The 25,621-nt window shown below is 48.8% G+C and overlaps 1 protein-coding gene across 1 annotated transcript in view; it reads right to left on the bottom strand.

Annotated features, from left to right (window-relative positions):
- GALNT8 (polypeptide N-acetylgalactosaminyltransferase 8) overlaps positions 1-20,002 on the bottom strand; it is a 72,985-nt gene extending 52,983 nt beyond the window's left edge. The window contains exon 1 of the mRNA XM_063308398.1: positions 19,777-20,002. Coding sequence (XP_063164468.1) covers positions 19,777-19,990 — 214 coding nt within the window. The 5' untranslated portion in view covers positions 19,991-20,002. The remainder of the gene's footprint in view (positions 1-19,776) is intronic.
- Positions 20,003-25,621: the final 5,619 nt, after the last annotated feature.

Below are 25,621 nucleotides of genomic sequence, written 5' to 3'. Positions count from 1 at the left end.
TGGAATCCATGTTTGCCCCAGGTGACACAGACCGTAGTTGCGGCCCTGTATGTGGGGCCCCTTCACCCCACTATTCATAACTTCATTAGATACTACTGAGGAAGGGATTAGACACCCCTTCACTATTGTAAGGTAAAGCAACTTCTGTAGTGTGGAGGCTAAACAAAGAAGTTAAACAATTTTCTTTTTGGAAATTCCTGAACACAAAAGGCTGGCACAAAAGAACAGAAACAAAAATCTTATAGCTCTTACTCTGGAATCTGATTAGCTTTATCCTGAATATTTCATCTAAACTTTGAGAAGAATGCAACCCAAAATCCCTTACAAGTGTTTATTGAACAGAATTTGTCTCCACAGGAGAGGCTTCTTTCCTGTCAAAAACCAACAGTCACAACCCTCGCAGACCTGGATAGTCACTTAGTGAGATCCAGATTTAGGTCTAAATGGGGCTGGCCAACCCTCCAGATTCTTCCAAGTTTACTTAGGCTATTTTCTGAACAGGCAAACCAGGTCCTGACTGAATTCCAGGACTGGTGCATTTCCCTCACCATCAGCACTGCCCGCAAGGAGGACAGTTGCCTTCTCGGCTGTCTCCCCAGTCCCTCTCCTCTTCCAACATCATACCAGTTTGGCTAAACATCAGGTGCCAATTACAGGGTCCCTGCAGGCCTCTGTGACTGATTGGTTGATTAGAATGATTGTTGTCATCAAATCATTGTTGACTCCTAGCAGTCATATAGAGAATAAGCAGCTGCTCCTGGCTCTGAGCTCCAGAAAGGCATAGGAATTTTCTATTCATAATAATAATTTCAATAATAATAATAATAATAATAATAACAATAACAACAACAATTTATTAAATGTATATGCCGCTCAACTCCCAGCAACTCTGGGCAGATCTCTGCCCCAGAATATAGTTACACTGACCGTGAATGCATTTCAACTCAGACACCATTAGCTAAATAAATTAAATACCTATATGTTTAAAACAAGAACCCCAAGTACTATATTTATATGAAAGGAAAATAAATTAAAGTTCATTCTCCCTAAAGGAAGAGTAAGCAGCGGAAAATTATAAACACCAAGCGAAACCTGTGCAATAGCTATAGGTTTCCCACCGTATCAACCTGCAGTTACCAGGTAAACTTAGTCCTAGATATTTTCTTCCCATATATGTGTATTCAAATATCCTTCCCATAAGCCACACCCCATAAAAGAGCACTGGTGGGACAAAATAATGCATCTTACTTGAATTAAAAATCAATAAAATTAAACCCTTCCCTCCCTCTTATACCAAAGACAGTCAAGACAGAGCGATCTTTAGTATAAACTCACATTTTACTAATAGTTAATCTCATGTTTTACTAATGGTTGGCCAAGGTCCTCTCTGTACTCCTCTACAGGGAAGCACCTGGGAGAGTAAAAGGGAGACTGATGGAAGATGGAGGCAAGGAAGAGACTGGACACTACCACATGGTTTGGGTCAGTGGGTTCCCAGGAGAAGCAGAGATAGGAGGGGGTCAAGCAGGAGGCCAGTCTTGCCAGGTTAATCAAGCGGGACCGGCCTGGGGCCTGTAGTAAGAGCAGAGATAAGTGACTCTGGGGCTGGAGGCAAGGTAAGGGGCTGAATTATGGCCCAGAGACCTCTGTGAGTCAAAAGGAGTTAAAGCGTCGCTGCACAACTTTGATTGAAGGCTGGAGAGTGCAGGAGCCAGAAAACCCAAGGAGTGGGAACCCATCTCTCTGACATAACAGGAAAGGTCTAGGCCAGGATGTTCATTCAGGTTACTTTGTTTAAAGCCATACTTCCGAATATATATTGAGGGAAGCTGGGCTGGAAGAGGATGAGTGTGGTTTTAAAATGTGAGGAAGAAACACCCAAAACCTGCACTATGCTGATGACACTACTTTGATTGCTGGTGTAGGGAGCCATGGAGATGGCTTTGGAGAAACTGTCCAGAAACAGTTACAAAAGCAAAATGCGCAAAAGAGTATTTTGAGCCTGGGGAAAAGGGAAAGTATTTGGAAGAGCCTTAGACTAGCTCTTCCCTGATTCCCTGGTATATATGAGGAAAGGAGGGAAAAATGCAGTCGGTCTGACAAGATTATTTTACAATACCTATCTGTATAAAGTATCACTTTAGTCTTCTTGTGAAAGGCTGACAGCTGAAAATGCAAATGATCGGCAAGCTCTAGCAATGAATGTCAAGGAGCACTGTGAAAAAAAACAGGACTAAGTTTAAATGTAAGAAGATCAAATAACAACAACAACAACAGATACAACAACCAGTCTTAGAACTGACAGTGAAGATACTGAAGTGCTGGAAAGCTTCTGCCTTTTAAGATCAACTGTCAACAGTAAAGAAAGCAGCAGTCAGCCAGGATGCTGCAGAGTAGCACTCAGTACAGCAGCAATGAAGGCCTTGGAAAAGATTCTCAGATGCCACAATGTGTCTATACGGGTAGTCCTCGGTTAACAACCACTCGTTCAGTGACCATTTGAAGTTATGACAGCACTGAACCTGTGGTACTTTTTTTTTTATAGTAAATTTTATGAGGTTTCAAGAGAAGAATTAAAACTACAAAGAAACAAAAAACTACACAGAGAGAAAAAAAACTAAAAAGTGCAGAAACACAAGAGAATTTTTTTTCAAATTTACAAAAAGATATGGCTTCCAACTTTTAACAAGGATATACAAAAATTTCCATAATCAATCTCTGACTCAATACTAAACAAAAACACCACATTATTTCTATAAGTCATTCCACTTCAATACACAATAAAAATCACTAAGTACAGTTACTCCTCCCCCTTTGCAGCGGCAATGCAGAAGACCATTGTTATTTCAAGGAGTTTAAGTGACATATTTTGATTTTTCTCCTTCACATTAAGAAGCTTAGAGTTTATTTTGAGTTATACTAATGTGTAGCTGGCTTGTTTTTTATTTCTGTTTGAAATGTGGGGGAGAAGAGAAAACCCCAAGATTGTTTTTGTTAAATACTAGTTTATCTGTATAGCTTCCTAGGCTCTTGGATTATGTCATAAACAGGAGCTCCAGATCAAGGTCAGATCCTGCAGTCTCTGTACCATGGAAATGGGGTCACAAGGTTTTAGGCCCAGACTTTGATAAAAACCTGAGGATTGCCTTTTGAGTTTGGGAGCTTCTGCACAGATCTGAGCACTGGGTGCTGTGGAAATGGAGCCATCCTGGGGTATCTCCACTGTCCTTCTTAAGGGGCTCCTGACAGCCTATGGGAGATAGGGTTTCAACTTGCTTGGTATGTTATGATTTTCCTTTCATTATGCTATAAATTTTTTTGTTTAAGTTTATAATAAAGCTTAAAACCTCTTTATCCACTGGTGTGCTTATTGTCTCTGGATCTAAAAGAACCAACTGTCTGAGCACCTGATCACTGCTTGGACACTTGGCAGAACACCATTTTATTAAAATAAAGGGGGGAAAAGTTCATATAATCCTCCTTAACATCTTTCTCCCCCCCAAAAGATAAACCGTATTTAATTATTCCCTTCCTACTACTATTTTATACATTTCTGTCTACTATAATAAGAATCAGATTAAAAAGGACTTAAGTTGTCTGCTATTATACTTAATAGTACAACAATTTAATAATCCCAATCTTAATAAACCCAAAAAACAAAGACAATTCAAAACAGTAATTCCATGTCTTTAAAAGGGAATAACATCCGTCAAATCCTTAAAGCAAACCAGATAAACATTCTTTAACCCTAATGCAACAGTTTTAATAGTTTTCATCCTAATAAATCCAAAAACCAAAGCCAATTCAAAACAGCAAATCCAAATCTTTAAAGGCAAATAGCATCAATCAAATCCTTAAAGCAAACAGATGAACATTCTTCAACCCTTATCCCACTTCAGAATAAACCAAAGCAGTTACATATCCCCACAATGTGCACAGAGCTTTCCTCTTGAAAGAATCTGTCCCTTAAATTTCTCTAACACCATTATCCAATTTTCATCCAGCATCTTGATAAAAATCCCAATCTCAGTCTTAAAAAAAACCTTTCTATTGCTCTTAAATTCCTCAATTTCATTCATTACAACCCCAACCCGATAGCACATTTTAGATCTCATATTTTCCACCATGTCCTGGATAGCTTGCATAAAAGCTTGATAGAAGTCAGAAGAATTCTGTTTAAAATCCTGGTGAAAGTCAGAAGGAACCTGTTTGAAATCCTCCATTTATTTTATTTTATCTATTATTCAAATTTAATTACTGCCCATCTCCCCCAAAAGAGGGACTCCATGTCTCACGCAGTAGATTATGGCACCCCCAAGGGCTTAACCAGTGAAAGTCGAGGATATGAAAGGATTCCGGAATGTGTTTACACAAGCGAAAGTGAGATATTTATAAAAATAATAAAGGCGGGATAGTAAATAAGTAAGTAAGTAAATAAGCAGACGGCTCCCCAGGGAAAGTAGAAGCAGAAAACTGAATGTTCAAATCAGCCGATTCAACATGTAAGAAAATGCTAATATCTTCAAATTTAGCACAAAAATAACAACAGGAAGACAATTGTTTACTCTCAATGTTTGGAATTTCCTTTGGAAGGAAAACAAAATTCAAAACTCAAAAGAGTTTTTTTTTAAAAGTAATCCCAAAAATAATGTTAAGCACCAAGAGAACCAGCTTCTCCTCGCTGTAGAAAGTCTCTCTTGGGGGTACATATACTTAAAAAAAAATACAAATCGGTGATTTAGAAATGGGGTGGCTGGTCTTAGTGTCCCTTTAAGGCTCCAGTGCAGCTTGGAAATTGATGAAGTCCCCGCCTCCCAGCTGGCTCTTACCAGTCGAAAGCAAAATGCCAATTGCAATCTTCTGGCTGTAAGCAGCCATCTGTCATGCGCTGCCTGCCTCTGAATAATACTCAGACACTGGTTCGATGGATCAGGCTCTGGTTTATTCACAGCGCAGTTACAGTGTCGGAAGGAAAAAAGCTGAGAGTGACAGGAGCGCGCCGGTGCGGGGTTTAAATACCCCGCGCCGGTCAGCGCCCCCTCACTCACGGTCACGTCACCCCCCTTTGTCCAATACGTTGCCCTGCCGGTGGGTGAGGGGTTGTGAGGCCCCGCTGGCGTTCCGGGATCGCCCATCATCGGGTTTTCTATTCATCCGGTGATTGCTGTCAGCTGGGCGGTCCCCGTTGTATCGGCGCTGATGGCTCGGGTGTGCTCCGTGATCCGTTTAGTTATTGTTTGTTGGCCGTTAGTCGTTGTGAGTTGATGGCTACTTATCTTGAGCCCCTTCTCCTGTTTCCTTGCTATTGTCATGTGTGCCATTGCGCTGATGACTTCAGCTCAACGGCACTCATGACATACTGCCCCCTGTCTGAATAGTGCTCCCCCCCGGTTTTCTGGTTTTTTTTTTTTTTTTTTTTTGTTTTTCGGTGGAGCTGTCAAAATGGCACTTTTTTTTTTTTTTTTTCAAAATTCCCGCCGGAGTAGTTGTCGCCCCTCCCTTTGCTCCTCCCTCTACCACGTGCCTTCCCAGGGTGTGTCCATGATGCGCATGCCCGGGTCACGCCCTGGCGTGCGCATGCTCCAGCCACACCCTGTTTGTTTGGCTCAGTTCGGCAAGGAGAGAGGCGTGGCTGGTCGGGTGCTTATCAGCTCCAGGTAGGGCCCTTCTTTTTTTCATTTAAAGTGCGTCGCCTTTGTTATATCTCCTGGGCGTTGCCCCCAGGTTGCCCTGTTGACTTGCTTGCCACTCCCCCGCGGCCGGGGGGCGGGGGGAGGGTGCTGGCGAACGCTTGTCACCACCTCGTGGGCCCGGGGCGGGGGGAGTGGGTCCCAGGGGGGGAGGTCCACCCAAGTCGCGGGCTTGGGGGGGCCCTTTCCCTTGGGGCACGGGAGGCGGGGGGGGCCTGCGGGGGGGGGGTTTGCAGGGGACGGCTTGCTGACCTTGGTTGTGGCTTGTCGGGGTATGCCCGGTGAAATGCTCTGGTTAGGTCAGGCGTGTTAACGTTGTGCGCCGCCACCCATTCCGGGTGGGGGAAGTGTTTCCACCTGACCAGATAGTGTAGAGTTCCTCGTTGCTTGCGGGAGTCGAGTATGTCCCTTATCTCGAAGTGGTGTTGCCCGTCGATCATCACCGGTGAGGGCTGTGGCGTGCTTGGGTGCCATCGAGAGGTGGTTGCCGGTTTCAGGAGGCTGGTGTGGAGTCTCCGTAGGTTGTGTGGCAGGTCCAAGCGTATTGCTACCGGGTTCACTATTTGGGTGACTCGGAACGGCCCGATGTACTTAGGCCCCAGTTTTTTCGAGGGTTGGGTTGACTTTAGGAACTTGGTGGATAGGTAGGCCATATCCCCCGCTTGGAACGTCGGTTGTTGGCTTGTCGGCTTGCTCTTTGTAGGCTGCCTGTGCATCCTTCAGCGCCGCCGTGATTATTGGCCATGATTCCGCGATCTTCCGTCCCCAGTCGCTAGCGTCCACCTGGGGTTCCGGGGGTTGAGGTAGCTCCGGTATGGGGACGAAGTCGCGCCCCAAGACTACTTCGAACGGAGTTTTCCCCGTGCTCGTGTGGACGGCGTTGTTGTATGCGACTTCGGCGAACGGGAGCAGTTCAGCCCAGTCGTCTTGGTGATAGTTAGTATATGAGCGTATGAATTGCTCTAAGGTGGCATTAAGAACCTCTGTGGCTCTGTCCGTCTGGGGGTGCCAGGCCGTAGATAGGGCCTGTTGGGTCCCCGTCAGCTTTAGGAAGGCCCGCCAGAATTTGGAGGTGAACTGTGTGCCCCTGTCGGTCACCACACGTGCGGGACATCCGTGTAGCCTGTACACGTGGATGAGGAAGAGTTTGGCTAGCTGTTGTGCGGATGGGACCGACGTGCAGGGGATGAAGTGGGCCTGCTTTGAGAAGTAGTCCTTCACCACCCAAATGGCCGTTTTCTTCTGGCTGGGTGGGAGGTCCACTATAAAATCCATAGAGATTTCCTCCCATGGGCGGGAGGGTTCTGCCACCCGTTGTAATAGCCCCGCGGGTTTGCCTGGTGCCCGTTTGGCCCTAGCGCACGTTGGGCAGGACGCTACATATGCTTTTACGTCTCGCCTGAGCGCGGGCCACCAGAATTGACGCCGTGTTAGGTGTAGGGTCTTGAGGAACCCAAAGTGTCCCGCTTGTTTGGCGTCGTGTGACCTATGCAAGATCGCCTGGCGTTGCGAGTCCGGGACGTAGATTCTGCCTTCCCCCCATGCTAGGTCCTGTGCCATCGTTACCTTGTCGGGGTTTGCCAGGAACCAGGGGTCGGTTTTGAGGGCGGCGGCGAGGTCCGTGCGCATTCCCCCTGGTAGTTGCGGTTGGCTTCTTCCGGTCGCCGGTTGTCCCGCCGTCGGCTGCGCCGTAGAGTCGAGCTGCCTCCGAGCGCCGCTTCGGGTGGTCACGGCCATCCCCAGTTGCGAGGCGGATAGGACCGTCCCAATGGTGTCTGGGGCGGGCTCTTCGTCTTGGGGCAGCCGGGAGAGGGCGTCGGCCAGGAAGTTCTTTTTGCCCGGCATGAACTTCAGCTGGAAATTAAAGCGGCTGAAGAATTGGGCCCATCGGACCTGTTTTGGGCTAAGGCGTCTGGGCGTTCGTAGGGCCTCGAGGTTCCGGTGGTCGGTCCAGACCTCGAATGGTTGGGTGGCTCCCTCGAGTAGGTGTCGCCATGTCTCTAGCGCTGATTTTACCGCGAAGGCTTCTTTCTCCCAGACGTGCCATCGCCTTTCTGTCTCGGAGAACTTCCTTGACAGGTAGGCGCATGGTTTCAGGAGTCCCGTGGGGTCTTTCTGTAGCAGGATGGCCCCCAGGGAGAAGTCTGAGGCATCGGCTTGGACCACGAACGGCCGTTCTGGGTCCGGGTGCGCGAGGATTGGCTCCGTAGTGAACAGCGCTTTCAGCTTGTTGAATGCGGTCTGGCACGCGGGAGTCCAATTCAGCACTGTGCCTGGGTTCTTGGCGCGTCGGGTGTCCCCCACCCCTTTGGTTTTGAGGAGGTCCGTTAGGGGGAGGGCTATCTCTGCGAACCCCCGGGCGAATGACCTGTAAAAATTCGCGAATCCGAGGAAGCTCTGTAGTTGGCGTCTGTTGCGGGGGCGCTCCCAGTTTAGCACCGCCTTGACTTTTGCGGGGTCCATTTCTATGCCGTCCCCGGAGATTCGGTACCCCAGGTAGTCTAGGCGCGTTTTGTGAAACTCGCACTTTGTAGGCTTGGCATAGAGCTGCGCCCTTCTGAGCTTGTCGAGGACTTGCCTGACTAGGGTCACATGTTCCTCGTGCGTTTTTGTGTAAATAAGGACGTCGTCGATGTAGACCAGGACCCCTTTGAACAGATGTTCATGCAGTACCTCATTGATGAGCTGCATGAACACCCCAGGGGCCCCCGCGAGTCCGAAGGGCAGTACTTTGTACTGGAAGGCGCCTAGGGGGCAGTTGAACGCAGTCTTCCATTCGTCCCCCTCCGATTTGGATGCGATAGTACGCCTCGCGAAGGTCCAGTTTGGAAAAGACTTTGCCCGTGGACAGGTGGGCGAGCATGTCCTTCACCAGGGGTAAGGGGTATTTGTTGGACAGGGAAGCCGCGTTTAGGCCCCGGTAGTCGGTGCAGAGCCGTAGGGTCCCGTCTTTCTTCTCCCGGAATAAGACGGGGGCTCCGACCGGTGAGCATGCTGGCTCTATGAATCCCCTGTCTAGGTTTTTATTGATGAACTCCCGGAGGGTTGCCATCTCCTTCGGGGTCATCGAGTAGATCTTTGGTCTAGGTAAGGGGACGTCGGGCAGTAGGTCGATCCGGCAATCCGTCTTGCGGTGGGGGGGTAGTTGGTCAGTTTCTGCCTCTCCGAAGACCTCGGAGAAGTCGGCGTATTGTTCCGGTAGGTCTGCTGTGGTAGCGGCGTTGTCTTGTGTAGTCGCCTCCGCTCGTCCTACAGTGGGGTTGGTTCTGCCCGCTGGAACTGGTGCTCGATACTCACCGTCGCCGAATGTGAAGGTGCGGGTCTCCCAGTTGATGCGCGGGTTGTTTGTCGCGAGCCATGGCATCCCCAGGACTGCAATGGGCCGTCCGATGTGAGTGACGACGAACGATGTGCGTTCGGTGTGAGTGCCCATTTGCAGGGTGACCGGCTCGGTTTGCAGCGTGGCTGGTTTCCCTCCCGCTGTGGAGCCGTCCAGCTGGTGGAATGCCAGCGGCGTGGGGAGGGGGAAGCAGCGGAGGTCGAGTTTGGCGACTAGGTCGGGGTGGATGAGGTTTTTTGAGCACCCCGAGTCCACTAGTGTCGCGGCCGTGGTGGCTCCGTTGCCGGCAGAGAGTTTGATTGCCGCCATTATTACGGGGCTTTCGTCGTTCCGTCGAGGTGGTCCGTGCTGCTGTCCCACCGCCTGCCTCGCAACGCGTTTCAGGGCAGGCGGGGAGCTTTTCCCGCCGGCTGGTCGGGGTCTACGTTATCCTCTTCCCCCCAGTAGGTGTCCCAGCCTTCCTCTGGTGTCGCTGTGGCCACGGTCATTCGGCGGTGAGGGGGCGGCCCCAGGTTGGGTGGTTTGGGGCTAATTTTCGGGGTGGGTTTAGGCGCACTGGTCGGCGGTCGGTTGGCGAAGCAATCCACCGTCTTGTGCCCTAATTTGCCACACTTCCCGCAGGGCTCCCGATTGAATTTCTTTTTTGGGTATATGGGGCCGGCCATCCCCACGTGTGGTGTGGGTACCTTTTTTCCGGCATAGTTTGTGTCTTCCGTGGTTGTCATGAGGAAGGTGCGGTGCGCGTGTTCGGCTTTCCCCGTGAGGTGGATCCACCCGTGTAGCGTTTCTGGGTCGTCGCGGTAGAGGGCCCATTGGAGAACGTCGCGATTGAGCCCCCTTTTGAACATTTCCAGCAGGGTGGTCTCGGACCAGTCGCTGACCTTCCCCGCGAGGGCTTTGAACTCCAGGGCGTAGTCAGGGACCGTGCGTGTGCCCTGTTTAAGTCTCTGGAGTGCGCTTTTCGCCCTTACTTTGGCTAGGGGGTCTTCGAAGTAGTTTTTCATCTCATTGATGAAGGCAGGGAAGGTGGCGAGGGCGGGGGAGCTGGACTCGTACAGTTGGATGTACCAGTCCGCCGCCCTGTCTTGTAGTTTGATCGCCACGGCGGCGATCTTGTCGGCTTCGGAGTCGTAGGAGTGTCCGTGCCTCCCCATGAACTCCCTGGCGTTCGTTACGAAGAACGAGAGTTTCGTGGGGTTCCCATCGAAGAAGATGGGGAAGTCCTTTGGGGCCCGGGCGTTTTGCGCGGCCCTGCCTCTCGCTTCCCGGTCTGTGGTGTCGTCCGCCTGTGCCGTCTGCTGACCCTCCGCTGGCCCGTGGGGGTTCGGTGCTTCGCTCGGGGTGTGGGCCTGTGCGGGAACATCGTTGGGTGGCGCGGGGGGCATAAGCGACTGGAGCATGGTCCGGAGTTCCGTCAGTTGAGCCCGCATGGCCACGGGTTCAGCTCGTGCCTCCTCGTCCACAGCCCGCGCCGCCGCTGGGGCCGGTTCCGTTGGTGCGTCAGCGGGGTTGGGTTGCCGGCGGGGTTCATCCTCCCTCTGCCGCTGGTCCGCTTCCTCCACCATCTGCTGGGTGTCTCCATCGTCCTCCTCCGTGTTGACCGCCGTTGGGCTGTCGCTCCACGCCCGTTGCTGGGGTGCGATGTGGGGCGCGGGGTCCTCTGCTGGTTTCGGAAGGCATGCTGCTCCCTCCCGCGGTCGGGTTGCCTCCGTCGCCATCTCCCCTTGGGGTTGGAGCTGAGGCTCGGGTCGGGTGGGGTGGGCGTCCATGGCTCCGGGAGTCCGCGGTGCCTCTGGCCTTGGTCGGTCCTCCTCTGTCTCTTGCCGCGCGGCTCGCCCTCCTTGCCCGCGTCGCTCCGGCTTCATCTTGCTGGTCTTCTCGCCGTCTATTCCTCCCGCGGCTCGTTGTTGTCCGGTGGGGCTCGGCGAGGCTGAGTTTATGACTCTCAGCTTTATGTCATGCGCTGCCTGCCTCTGAATAATACTCAGACACTGGTTCGATGGATCAGGCTCTGGTTTATTCACAGCGCAGTTACAGCGTCGGAAGGAAAAAAGCTGAGAGTGACAGGAGCGCGCCGGTGCGGGGTTTAAATACCCCGCGCCGGTCAGCGCCCCCTCACTCGCGGTCACGTCACCCCCCTTTGTCCAATACGTTGCCCTGCCGGTGGGTGAGGGGTTGTGAGGCCCCGCTGGCATTCCGGGATCGCCCATCATCGGGTTTTCTATTCATCCGGTGATTGCTGTCAGCTGGGCGGTCCCCGTTGTATCGGCGCTGATGGCTCGGGTGTGCTCCGTGATCCGTTTAGTTATTGTTTGTTGGCCGTTAGTCGTTGTGAGTTGATGGCTACTTATCTTGAGCCCCTTCTCCTGTTTCCTTGCTATTGTCATGTGTGCCATTGCGCTGATGACTTCAGCTCAACGGCACTCATGACACCATCTGGAGGACAGATGGGGTGGTTCCAGGAATTCTCCTTGCTCCAGAGAACATTTCTGGGCTTCAGGAAAACCTGCCTGAGCTCGAAAAAAGTTACCGCATTGTCAGCTCCGCCCGCTGAACCAGCCAGCACAGCCTGTAATGAGGGAGTCTGAGGACTCCGAAGCGGAGGTGGAGGAGAGCTAGATGGCAGTGGGAGAAGGCGAAATCTAACGAGCCCTCAGAGCCACTGATTATTGGAATCTCCAATGAAGAGACCCAGCAACCAATCAGCACTCGACAGTGGAGGGCAGCAAAGAGAGCTCGAAGGGCTTAAAAGGCGCCCACACCAAGAACAGGTTGTCGGAGACAACCATCCTCCTCTTCCCAGGCCACGTCGCCTCAGCCAATCTCACTACCATGTCTGCCAACTCTCCTCTTCAGGATTCTGTCTCTACCACTCCTCCTGCTTCTGACCTTGCCTCTGAGTCGCTGCTTTCCCTGAAGCCTCTCTCCACCACACCTCCAGCTGCTGACTTTGCCACCGAGCCACGGTTTTCCCTGAAGTCTCTCTCTCCTGCACCTCCTGCTTCTGATCGTGCTACTGGCCGTCACTCATCCTGAAGCCTTCGCTGCCGCGCCTCCCGTCTCCTGCCTGGTCACCAAGACGCTGCTTGTCTGGGAACTCCTTGTCATTGAGTCTCCTGCTTTCTGCTGAGCTGCTGCACTGCCGCTGGTCCGGGGTTTGTCCTCCTCAGCTGATGAGAGCCACCTCTTCTCCTGCTGAGCTGCTGCGCTGCTGCTCCTTTCAGAGTTGCTGACTGTCCCTGCACTGCTGCTGTCTCTGGAGTTGCTGGTTGCCACTGATTTGGTTGTCTCTGCTCCTTCCCAGGACCGCCACTGGGGGGGGCAACCAGGGCATGTGTCCCGGGCACCGCACTGGTGGGGTGCCAAAATGAGCACTTGGGGGGGCGCCAAAATGAGTGCTGGGGGGCCACCAAAATGGGTGCGGAATCCATGTTTGGCCCGGGTGACACAGACCCTAGTTGCGGCCCTGCTCCTTCCCTTGCTGCTGAGTGAGTTCATTTCTTCAGTCTAGATTTGCTCCTGTCTTGCTATGGTGATTTCATCTAATCAGTCCAGCCTTGCTGTTGTGCAAGCTCAGTTCCAGTCCAGCTGCTTCTATCATTCTGTCACTGCTTGACTCGGTCTGTCAGCTGGGTCTAACTCCTTGTCTGGTGCTCATCAACATCAGTCCTTGTCTCCAGCCATATTGACTTGAATCCAGTTCATCCACATTACCCATTGCAGTTGTGAATTCATTTTGTGATAAATAAATCCGTTGTCACCTCTTCTGTGTCCAGTTTAGTTGGCCAGAACACAGCCATTCAGTCCACCATTCCCACTGGAAGCCCCTGAAGCAGTGGTACTTTCGACCTGTGCCCAAAGTTCTGACTGTCCAAGCACCGGCACAGTCATGTACCCATGATATGGGCACTTGGCAACTGGCTCACACTTACAACAGTTGCAGCATCCCATGGTCACATGATCACCATTTGTGACTATCCCTCCTGGCTTCCCACAAGCAAAGTCAGTGGGGATGCCAGCAGGAAAGGTCACAAGTCACTCAGGCAATTCTCCTGCACCTGGCAGCAGCCACCCCAAGCCTCGCTGCACTCACACCTCACCAGCCCCTTGAGCATCCTTGTGCAACCCCCCCCCCCATACCCAGCAGCAGCCACTTACCTGCCTGCCGGGCTGCTTGCAAGCCACCTGGGACTTGCAACTTCCTGTGGGCTTCCCCACTGACTTTGCTTGTGGGAAGCTGGCAGGGGGTTGCAAGGGGGTCCTTGCTTAACGACAGCAACAGGGATTGCCAGGATTGCTGTCGCTAAGCGATGCAGTCACATGACATCATGCTTTATGACTGCATTGCTTAGTGACAGAAATCCCAGTTCCAGTTATTGTCATTGATCAAGGACTACTTGTATCTACAAAAATTAGAATTACGCAGGCAGTGGTTTTCCTTGTGAGACTATGGAAGTCAAAGATAGAATTTGAAGAATTTTCCTTTATTTTTTACAAAATGGATTTTAGATGGTAAGACTGGTGCTGTTCTTTCAACTCTTCAGAGGGAAGCAGGGCTGCCTGAAAGCTGCTGGGAGCAGATTTTCATCTCTGCCTCAGGGCAGCAAGAGCTTCATCACCCCCACAAGCCAGTGCTAAGGAGGGGAGCCTGACGGGGTATTTCCTTCCTCCGGGAAGATGGCTGTGGCAGTGGGAAAGCAATACATAACCCCAACTCTAGTATGCCAGTACAGAGCCCAGGCAGGCCTGGAGGGCCTGGTCAGGAGGACAGAGGCCCCCCTGAAGTCCAGTCAACCGTGACGAGGTGAGAGGTCACGATTACAGTGAGAAGGAAACACTAGAAATGGGTCATTCAGGATGACAAATGCCAAGCCGATTTTGATCAAGGTGGGTATTTTTAACCCTGGCCAAACAATGGGCTCTTCGCCTATTCATAATTGTGAAGCAAAATTCCATTAATATTTCTGGCTTTCCCAGCTTTGTGTCTGGGTGAATCTGGTTTCACTGCAACTGCAAAGGAAAAAAATCGTTTGGACATGGCAGAAAGATCTTCATCTGACCCTTTCAGCTTGAATGGTTGAACTCAGGCTAAAGGTCATTGAGCAAAAATGTTACTTTAGAAAGTGAAATGAAAAGTAAGAAATGCTGTACATTATTTACCTTGTCGTGGTGCTGGAGCTTGAGCACCTCAATGATGCCATGAGCTAAACCGTGAAGGGCCACCCAAGACGGGAAGGTCATGACAGAGAGGTCAGACTAAATGCGATCCCTGGGGAAGGTAATGGCAACCCACCCCAGTATTCTTGCCGTGAAAACTAAATGGATCAGTACAACCAGAGATATGTCGGTATACCATCGGAAGGTGAGACCCCCAGGTCGGAAGATGGTCAAAATGCTACTGGGGAGGAACAGAGGATGAGCTCAACTAGCCCCAGACGTGATGACGCAGCTAGCTCAAAGCCGAAAGGACGGCTAGCGGCCGACGGTGCTGGTGGTGAACGGCGAATCCGATGTTCTAAGGATCAACACACCATTGGAACCTGGAATGTAAGATCTATGAGCCAGGGCAAATTGGATGTGGTTATTGGTGAGATGTCAAGATTAAAGATAGACATTCTGGGCGTCAGTGAACTGAAATGGACTGGAATGGGCCACTTCACATCAAATGACCACCAGATCTACTACTGTGGACAAGAGGACCACAGAAGAAATGGAGTAGCCTTCATAATTAATAGTAAAGTGGCTAAAGCAGTGCTTGGATACAACCCAAAAAACGACAGAATGATCTCAATTCGAATTCAGGGCAAGCCATCTAACATCACAGTGATCCAAATATACGCCCCAACCACAAATGCTGAAGAAGCTGAAGTAGAGCAGTTCTATGAGGATCTGCAGCACCTACTGGACAACACGCCTAAAAGAGATGTTATTTTCATCACAGGAGACTGGAATGCTAAGGTGGGCAGTCAAATGACACCTGGAATTACAGGTAAGTATGGCCTGGGAGAACAAAATGAAGCAGGACATAGGCTGATAGAATTTTGCCAAGACAATTCACTCTGCATAACAAACACTCTCTTCCAACAACCTAAGAGACGGCTTTATACATGGACTTCACCAAATGGACAACACCGAAATCAGATTGATTACATCCTTTGCAGCCAAAGGTGGCGGACATCTGTACAGTCGGTAAAAACAAGGCCTGGAGCTGACTGTAGTTCAGATCACGAACTTCTTCTTGCACAATTTAGGATCAGACTAAAGAGATTAGGGAAGACCCACAGATCAGCTAGATATGAGCTCACTAATATTCCTAAGGAATATGCAGTGGAGGTGAAGAATAGATTTAAGGGACTGGACTTAGTAGATAGGGTCCCGGAAGAACTCTGGACAGAAGTTGGCAGCATTGTTCAGGAGGCAGCAACAAAATACATCCCAAAGAAAGAGAAAACCAAGAAGGCAAAATGGCTGTCTGCTGAGACACTAGAAGTAGCCCAAGAAAGAAGGAAAGCAAAAGGCAACAGTGATAGGGGGAGATATGCCCAATTAAATGCAAAATTCCAGAGGTTAGCCAGAAGAGATAAGGAATTATTTTTAAACAAGCAATGCGCGGAAGTGGAAGAAGACAATAGAATAGGAAGGACAAGAGACCTCTTCCAGAACATTAGAAACATTGGAGGTAAATTCCAGGCCAAAATGGGTATGATCAAAAACAAAGATGGCAAGGACCTAACAGAAGAAGAAGAGATCAAGAAAAGGTGGCAAGAATATACAAAAGACCTGTATAGGAAGGATAACAATATCGGGGATAGCTTTGATGGTGTGGTCAGTGAGCTAGAGCCAGACATCCTGAAGAGTGAGGTTGAATGGGCCTTAAGAAGCATTGCTAATAACAAGGCAACAGGAGACGACGGCATCCCAGCTGAACTGTTCAAAATCTTGCAAGATGATGCTGTCAAGGTAATGCATGCTATATGCCAGCAAATTTGGAAAACACAAGAATGGCCATCAGACTGGAAAAAATCAACTTATATCCCCATACCAAAAAAGGGAAACACTAAAGAATGTTCAAACTATCGAACAGTGGCACTCATTTCACATGCCAGTAAGGTAATGCTCAAGATCCTGCAAGGTAGACTTCAGCAGTTCATGGAGCGAGAATTGCCAGATGTACAAGCTGGGTTTAGAAAAGGCAGAGGAACTAGGGACCAAATTGCCAATATCCGCTGGATAATGGAAAAAGCCAGGGAGTTTCAGAAAAACATCTATTTCTGTTTTATTGACTATTCTAAAGCCTTTGACTGTGTGGACCATAACAAATTGTGGCAAGTTCTTAGTGGTATGGGGATACCAAGTCATCTTGTATGCCTCCTGAAGAATCTGTATAACGACCAAGTAGCAACAGTAAGAACAGACCACGGAACAACAGACTGGTTTAAGATTGGGAAAGGAGTACGGCAGGGCTGTATCCTCTCACCCTACCTATTCAACTTGTACGCAGAACACATCATGCGACAAGCTGGCCTTGAGGAATCCAAGGCTGGAGTTAAAATCTCTGGAAGAAACATTAACAATCTCAGATATGCAGATGATACCACTTTGATGGCTGAAAGCGAAGAGGAACTGAGGAGCCTTATGATGAAGGTGAAAGAAGAAAGTGCAAAAGCTGGTTTGCAGCTAAACCTCAAAAAAACCAAGATTATGGCAACCAACTTGATTGATAACTGGCAAATAGAGGGAGAAAATGTAGAAGCAGTGAAAGATTTTGTATTCCTAGGTGCGAAGATTACTGCAGATGCTGACTGCAGTCAGGAAATCAGAAGACGCTTAATCCTTGGAAGAAGAGCAATGAAAAATCTCGATAAAATAGTTAAGAGCAGAGACATCACACTGACAACAAAGGTCCGCATAGTTAAAGCAATGGTGTTCCCCGTAGTAACATATGGCTGCGAGAGCTGGACCATAAGGAAGGCTGAGCGAAGGAAGATAGATGCTTTTGAACTGTGGTGTTGGAGGAAAATTCTGAGAGTGCCTTGGACTGCAAGAAGATCCAACCAGTCCATCCTCCAGGAAATAAAGCCAGACTGCTCACTTGAGGGAATGATATTAAAGGCCAAACTGAAATACTTTGGCCACATAATGAGAAGACAGGACAGCCTGGAGAAGATGCTGATGCTAGGGAGAGTGGAGGGCAAAAGGAAGAGGGGCCGACCAAGGGCAAGGTGGATGGATGATATTCTAGAGGTGACGGAATCGTCCCTGGGGGAGCTGGGGGTGTTGACGACCGACAGGAAGCTCTGGCGTGGGCTGGTCCATGAAGTCACGAAGAGTCGGAAGCGATTAAACGAATAAACAACAACAATTTCATATATCAAATGCCTGTATGTTTATGAGCACTATGAATACATTTTGTTTGAATGAAATTTGTTTGCCATCTTATTTTGAATATTTGATTTTAAAAGTTAAATAAATTAGAAATTATAATTAATGATGTTCAGTACCAAATTGTAACAATTTGCTTAACAACAGTAACAACTATAAACAATAATTTATGTAGGTGGGCAGTAAACCAATTGCAACTGCAAAAACAAAAATTGGTTGCTGAACTAAAAAAATGTGGAAACCAATCAAAAACACCTCAGAGCAGTCCAGAACAATTATTTAAACATTGCACTGAAGTTCTGTAAGAGGAATAAGACTTACTTAAATAGCCCGATAATAAAAGTAAATAAATGATTTAAAATTTTAAAATGCAACAGCAACATTTTCAAAATAGGAAGGAAGGCGTTACCAATGATTTTTAAAAGCTACAAGGTAAGAACTGAGCCCAGACTTCTGAGTTAATAACCTTGTCTGGGCCCAATAAGGTCTTAAGAGACCCTGTATACCCTTCCTCTCCTCTCCTCTCGTCTCCCCTCCCTCGCCGCCAAGGGCTGAACGTGGCCTTTCACTGAGGGACGACTCATGGACACCAGGGGGAGATGTTGCACCAAGGAGTCAGATGTGCTCAGCACCCCAGGGGACAAACGCTCCCCCAGAGGTATTTGGGTGCCCTTTCAGGAAGTCTTCTTTCAGAAAACAGAGCGTGGAGAACATCTCCAGGACCAGGCTACCGTGGGTTTATCTTGTTTTTAAATGACTTCTGTTTTAATTGTTGCACTTACTGTCTTTGAGCCTTGCTGTTTTAATGCAATGGTCCTATTCAAGTGGCCCCCCTCCCCCCATATAGCTTGCTTTCAACTGCCCCCTGAGGAAGAACAGTCCAAAAGTAAAGTAAGACACTACTTTTGGCTTAGCTGGGAATGTGAATCTGCACTGAATTTGTAAACCATGACTTGAGCATGCCAACTGCAATTTATTCAGTAAACTATGAGGAACCAAACTTTGACTTTGTGCAATTTTAAATGGTGCTTACAGAACACACCAATTGTTTTTTACGTAATATTTCTGAATGGCTGAACTCTTGCAAGAATGCCAAAACCCTGTAGAATTCATCACAAGATCTTAGGAATGAGATGGAGCAGCGGGATTTACTTTGAGTTGACATATTCAGGGTTCTGCTGTCTTCTTGTTAAATTTCTTTTGTAATGCTAAAAGTTTTTTTTTAAAATATGGTTGTTTAAAATAAAAATCAGGATAACAAATTAAAAAGTACACAAGTTAAGCCAACACTCAGTTTGGTGCACTTATAGCTGTATATTTCGTTATATAAACATTTTTATTTTTTGCCTTGTTTATAAAGTGATTACCCAAAATACCTTACCATAATGCAAGTGTCCCCAACTCTTTAGGGCCAACAGGCAACCTGGAATTCCCAGAACATGTCAGGGCCACTTCTAAGCAAGGCATTGGTGATATTCTACAGGCATTTTTATTGCCTGAGAATGCCTACAGGCCTCAGCTGCAGAGGGGCATCCTTGTAGCATCTTAGCTTCCCATGTTTATAAAAGCATCTTAAAATAATTCAGTAAAATCAGCAGAGACATGGATCCTGGCAGGCACTGGGTGTGCGAGGCACCCACAGGCTTGGTCCTAAGCTGCTATTCTGAGAGTCCTTTACTCTCTTGCCTTCCCTTTCTCTACTTCATAAGCTCTTTGAAGCAAGGATCTGTTTAAGAAACATTCAGCCTTTGCATCATAGGAGTGTTTCATAAATGACATTACTTTGCACCCAGCTTTCAAGAGAATTTAGTAGTTGACTATATTTATATTTGATAGGTGGCATTAGATAGCATTTGGTAGATGACATGTAGCAATATTTAGTTTTAGAACTAAAAAGAGATGCCAACAATTCTCAATCGTTGGATTTAGAAGCTAGATTTCACATTCATAATTGACATTTCAAAAATTGCACTTGGGTATTTGTTAAATAATTGTTTTAACTCCACAATATGTGCAGATTATTCCCTATGAATAGTAACGGGGGGGGAGGGGAGGAGAGCCAGACGTTTACTATTTAATCTATTTCATATAGCAGGCAAAATTGTTTCTCTCTGGTCTGCTTTGTTTTGAATTACTTTTCATGAAAAGGCCAGAAAAGACCAACAATGCCAAAGGAAAATGACAGTTTTGAAGATTTGAAGCAGCAGAACGCATGGTGTGCAGAACAATGAGGTTCTGTACAACAATGTGCTCCGAGAGTCCTCTGCACACTAATACTTCCATATTGGATACTGTTAAGCACCCAGAAAATAAAAATCCTATTATATTAATGCATCACTAGAAATGGCAACTTTTCTTACTTACTTATATTGTGGAACATCATCTCTATTTTTTCTAGATGTTCAAGAAAGACATTTTCTCTTGCAGAATCCAAAGAACGCTGCTCTAAATGTCCACTGTGTTCCCTCCTTAGGTGCTGTATTTCATGTTTCACATGCATCACAAACAAAATGTTCACAGCAAAGAGCAGGAAGAGCAACGTAGGAAAGACACCTGGCAACTTCCGTCCTAGCACCATTGCAGAACTTGTAGTTCCCACCAAGTTATCTTGTCCAGGTGATGACTAGGGGAGAGATTCCACTTCTACACTGTGCAGACCGCCCAATTTCTCCTAGGGAAGGAGATCTACAAAGCCAGCAGTGGCAGTTTATAGCCCCTGGAAACAGGGCAGGGCTCAGCTGCTTCCCTTACATTTGTGTGGTTAAGAATAACAATGTCACACAAAAGTAAATGCAATACAACTTGATTCATTAATCAACTTTTATCACCGCCCATCTCCCAAACAGGACTCTGGGCGGTGATAAATTCCCAGCCAACTAGGCAGCTGCATTTGTTTGTTTGTTGAATTTATATAACCACCCATCTCACATACCTGATCCTGGGCAGCTCACACAGTTAAAATACAAAAACAAAAGCAATTACAACAAAAAGCATTAAAAATTATAAACATAAAGCACGGAAGAGCACCATCAAAATTTTAGACGTAATGCAACCCTTTCACAGGCTCCATATCTCCATAAGATCCCCAGGACTGATGAATTTTACATGGGCATATGCTGCAGCAGGGATGCCCGTTACGTGTTTTAGGTCTGCCCTAAGATTTTTCACACATCAAAAGTGAAGGTTACAAACAGATGCATTCACAAGGCAGACTCCTCTGAATCCTAAGACTGACCCCAGTTGCCCAGTCCGATGCACATGCTGGCCTTGGAGGAGGCATTCCCTCTACAGCCTCTCATTCCCAACCCAGACCTGAGACCACCGAGCCCTTTCTGAATCTTGTGCCAGCTAAAGCTGGATGGGAATGATTTCCCTGGTAACACCACCTGGCTAAGGAGCTCCCTTTCCCTCTGAAACTCAGGTGGACATTCTGCCTTCCTGCTGCCACCCTCACCCTCCCTGCTAAATATGGGCTGCTTCTCCAGGACTAAAACTGGAGCCATATACTTCAAAGTCTATTCCTCTCTCTCTTTTCACTTCCCTGCTATCCTCTTGTGAATTTGCCCCTTCCTCTCTGTCCCAAAATGGAGATTATTAATTCCTAAACCAGGTTTTCAGTATGGATTTGTGATCTGAGAGGATGCCTCCAGCTGGTCTCTGACCAAGGTCATCAGCCCCTGGAGGCATCCCTCTCATAAAGAACATGTCCAGCTGCACCTCCATGGAAGATAAGAAGAGTTGTTGGTAAGTATTAAAAAGAACCAAGGACATGTAGGGGTGTAGTCATTTGCTGGAGAAGAGAGAAAGATGTGGAATGGCTTCCTGCTGATGGTCTAGAGGAAGAAAAGGAGAAGAAGAAGAAAGAGAAGGAAGAAGACAAGTAGCATGAAGCCCAAATAGGTTTAACACCTGAATGCTCAGGAGATGACCAGAAGGGAAAGCAGAAGATGTGAGGCAAGAAGATACACAGGGTAAAGAGAGACCTGTCAAAGCCCACATTGAAACCAGAGGGGGAGGAGTGTGGTGGGTATGTGCAAGAAGGAGACTCAGAGGGTGTTGGAGGAGCCTGGAGCAGCCCTGGGGTTGCCCAGGGCCACAGAACAGCGGAACGGCATGCCAAAAGGCAAGGTGGTGAGCATGTCTGGGCACTGGAGTTAGCAGTAGCTGAAAGACTTGGTGTGGTAAGTGGCGAGTGGCAACCCATGAGACTGGGCAGATCAATACAAAGGACGGCAAGCCTGGAGCAGCCCTGGGGGTTTCCCAGAGGCTGAGGAACAGTGTGGCAAGTGTGAGCCAAACAGTAAGCAGCGGTTCAGCACCCCAGGAGCAAAAGTGGATGTTGAGGGGCATTTTGCTCCCAGGCTCAGCTCACCAAGCAACTGCGGACTCTATTGGACTCAAGGAAACATCGGGGGAGACCAGTAAACCCCCATAGGGGAAAGTTGGGGGTGCCTCCTGGGTGGCAAGTGAGTGCTCCCTCCTGGGGGTGAGAGACAGGGGGGAGCCAGCAAGTGGATGAGGTGTGAATGGATTCCTCCCTTCTTGAGTGAGAAGGAAGAGGGAGGAGGAGCGATTGGGGTGCCCCCTGCCGGCTAGTGAGAGAGGCTGGAGGAGGGGGCACAGCAGCAGTGGGGGTGGGGTGATGGGTGGGTCCCGACAGTGCTGAGAGCAAGAGCTAGAGTGCCAGGGGGCTCACCACCACCCCATGGTTTTTTTATGTATAAGTCTTGAGGTATGATTGGATGGAGGGACCCTTAGCTGGAGTACCTGGAGGGTTGGGATGGGGGGAAGATGGAAGTTCCATGGGTATTAGGGTGGGTCATTCCATTCTGGTGGTGACAGGTCAGGGATGGTATGACAAGGGCCAGAGGGCAGGCCATTGTTGGGGAAGACGTCCCCTGTGTTTGGTACCAGTGGCATGTTCTGGCCCTCTGTGCTCAAACCCGGGCCCTGAACAGCAGACCCATTGAGGCCCTGGCTTTTGGCTGCTGCTTCTTAATGCCAGGTCAGTTAACAACAAAGCCCCCCTCATACATGATCTGATCATCGAGGAGGCGGCAGACCTGGCATGCATTACCAAGACCTGGCTGGGCCCTGAAGTGGGGTTGCCCCTTTCGGAAATGTGCCTGTTTGGGTTTACAGTATGGCACCAGCCAAGACCCCAGGGCAGGGGAGGAGGGGTGGCAGTTGGTATCCAGGAGTCTCTGGTGGCCTTCAGGGGCACTGTTCCACAAGTGGCCAGTTGCAAGACCCTGTTTTTCAAGTTGGATTCCCGAGAACAGTTGGGAGTGTTGCTACTGTATCAGCCCCCCTGCTGAGTAGCAACCTCCCTGCCTGAGCTGCTGGAGGCCATCTCGGGGCTGGCAGTGGAGTTCCCTAGGCTTATGGTTCTGGGGGACTTCAACCTGCCGTCCCTGGGGCGTGCCTTGGAGGCAGCTCAGGAGTTCATGGCCACCATGGCCACCATGGGCCTGTCCCAGATTATCCGGGACCCGACTCGGGACAGCGGCCTCACACCGGACTTGGTTTTCTTGTCAGAACAGTGGCAATGTGATCTGAGGGGAGAGTTACAGCTGTCCCCACTGTCATGGTCAGATCACGCCCTGGTGGCCCTGAGATTCTCCTATTTATTTATTTGTTTGTTTGTTTGTTTGTTTATCTAATTTATCCCCGCCCATCTCCTCCCGTCGGAGGACTCTGGGCGGTTCCCTTTTCTAGGGAAGGTGGTTGGGAAAGTGGTGGCATTGCAGCTCCAGAGGGTCCTGGATGAGAAGGATTATCTGGACCCTTTTCAGTCAGGATTCAGGCCCAGATATGGGATGGAAACAACCTTGGTCACACTTATGGATGACCTCTGGTGGGAGTGGGATGGAGGCAATGCATCCATCTTGGCTCTTCTTGACCTTTCAGCAGCTTTCGATACCATTGATCATGGTATCCTTTTGGGTCGGCTCAGGGAGTTGGGGGTGGGCAGCGTAGTTTTGCACTGGTTCACCTCCTTCCTCCAGGACTGGTCCCCATCGGTGTTGATAGGGGGCGAGAGATCTGGCCCGTAGCCCCTCCATTGGGTGCCGCAGGGTTCAGTGCTCTCTCTGCTCCTTTTTAACATCTACATGAAACCGCTGGGTGAGATCATCCATCACCACGGGGTGAGGTATCAGCAGTACACTGATGATATTCAACTATACATCTCCATCCCAGGTGACGTAAGTGAGGTTTTTTGGTTCTGGATGGGGAACAACAGGCTTCAGCTGAACCCTGGCAAGACAGAGTGGCTGTGGGTTGGGGGCTCCCAGGTATCCAGAAACATACCAACTTTGGTTCTGGATGGGGTTGCACTGCCCCAGACAGACCTGGTGCAGAACCTGGGGGTTCTCCTGGACTCAAGGCTCCTGCTGAAAGAGCAGGTGGCAGCCATGGCCAGGGGAGCCTTTGCACAACTTCGTGTTGTGCACCAGCTCTGTCCCTTCCTGGATCAGGAGTCCCTTCAAATGGTCACTCATGCCCTGGTCACCTCCCTCATAGACTACTATAATGTGCTCTACATGGGGCTACCCTTGAAGAGTATCCAGAAGCTGCAGCTGGTGCAAAATGCGGCCACAAGGGCAGTCTTGGGAGCCCCAAGGAGGGCACATATAACACCATTGCTGCGCGAGCTGCATTGGGTGCCAGTTTGCTTCCGGATCCAATTCAAAGTGTTAGTCATCACCTTTAAAGCCCTACATGGCATGGGTCCAGGTTACCTGAGGGACCACCTCACCTCCATCACATCAACCCATCCCATCTGGTTAGGCAGAGAGGGCATGTTGCGGACCCTGTCCACGAGAAAGTGTCGATTGGCAGGATCCAGGAAGAGGGCCTTCTCTGCTGTGTCACCCGCCCTGTGGAACAGCTTACCCCCCGAGGTAAGACAGGACCCCACTCTCCCAGCCTTCCAGAAGGGGGTGAAACCATGGGTATGCCACCTCACTTGGGATGGGAGGGGGGATAGACATTCTTGGGGGCAGTGATTGTGCCAAGTACAAAATCCAATTCCCATCTTGAATTTCACATTTTATATCTGATATTTTACATTTTTATTGCTATTTAAATGTAATTATACAGTATTGATTTTATATTGTATTGTTTTTATTGACTGCTATTTGTAAGCTGCCCAGAGTTTAGTATTTAACACCCTGCAAGTTCTGTTCAGATTCTTCTGCACAGAATCCAAATTCGTTTTCAGACCCTCCATCTTTTGATCCACGTGATATCTTTTGTCAAAGAGATTTGCTAACATTCCAAATTTGACTCTCCACAACACCTACATTTTTGTAGCTTCTCTGCAACCTTCCTCATGAATATCCTTTGTAATCGGGTGAGGACCACAATCCTTGTAGCTTTGATTTCATGTTTAACCTTCCAAGCTGCTCCTCTAACACCAAGTATCCATAATTTGATCAAACGGTAGCTGCTACTTTCCAGACCTTTGTCGTTAAAATGGGTCTAATCAAAGCAATATGTCTGCTGTAAAGTGATTTTCCTCTGGCAAAGTTGGCTGCTGTTTATTTCAGCCCATTATTTGTTTGGCAGCAATTAACAATGAGATAAGTTGTCTAAACAGCAAGCGCCGGACAAGTAAAATAAAATAAATAACATAACATAAAACAGGAATACAAATGAGGTGAACGTTTATGCTGGAGCTGCTTACCAATACATACTTGACCTTGGGGGGCAGAGCACTTCCTAGTCACTGCCACTGCTCTGATATCTTCCCACTTTCCTGCCTTCTGGGAGTTTGAGCCCACAGAGCAGGATAAGTTCAGATTTTATAAGGCACCCTGAAGATGAATGAGGTTACCAATCTTGGAACCATTACCTCGATGGTTACACAGATAACGATAGAGAGTACAAGGGAACCTGTCATGTTTATTTACCTGCAGAGTAAAGTAAATATACTTGCCACATGCAGGCAAACAACCTCTTGAGTTAATCCAGACCTGGAAGGCAAGAGGAGAAGTTCTCCCTGTCCAGGCCATTCTCTCAGTACCTCCAAGCCTGCCCCACCCAAACAGGACATCCTGGACTGATGCAGCAGCTCAGCTGATGTTCCTCACCACCATCTTCCTTTCTTCCCCTCACCAGCTTTTCCAACTAAGTCAAAGGAAAAAAAACACACTATCCAGAGGTCAGTCTGAAGTGGGGCAGGTTAATGATTATAAACCCCAAG

The sequence above is a fragment of the Candoia aspera genome, chromosome 7 (assembly GCF_035149785.1).
Source record: "Candoia aspera isolate rCanAsp1 chromosome 7, rCanAsp1.hap2, whole genome shotgun sequence".
NCBI classification, from domain to species: Eukaryota; Metazoa; Chordata; class Lepidosauria; order Squamata; family Boidae; genus Candoia; species Candoia aspera.
Note: the sequence above shows the minus strand (reverse complement) of the source record. Positions and strands in the feature narration are given on the sequence as shown.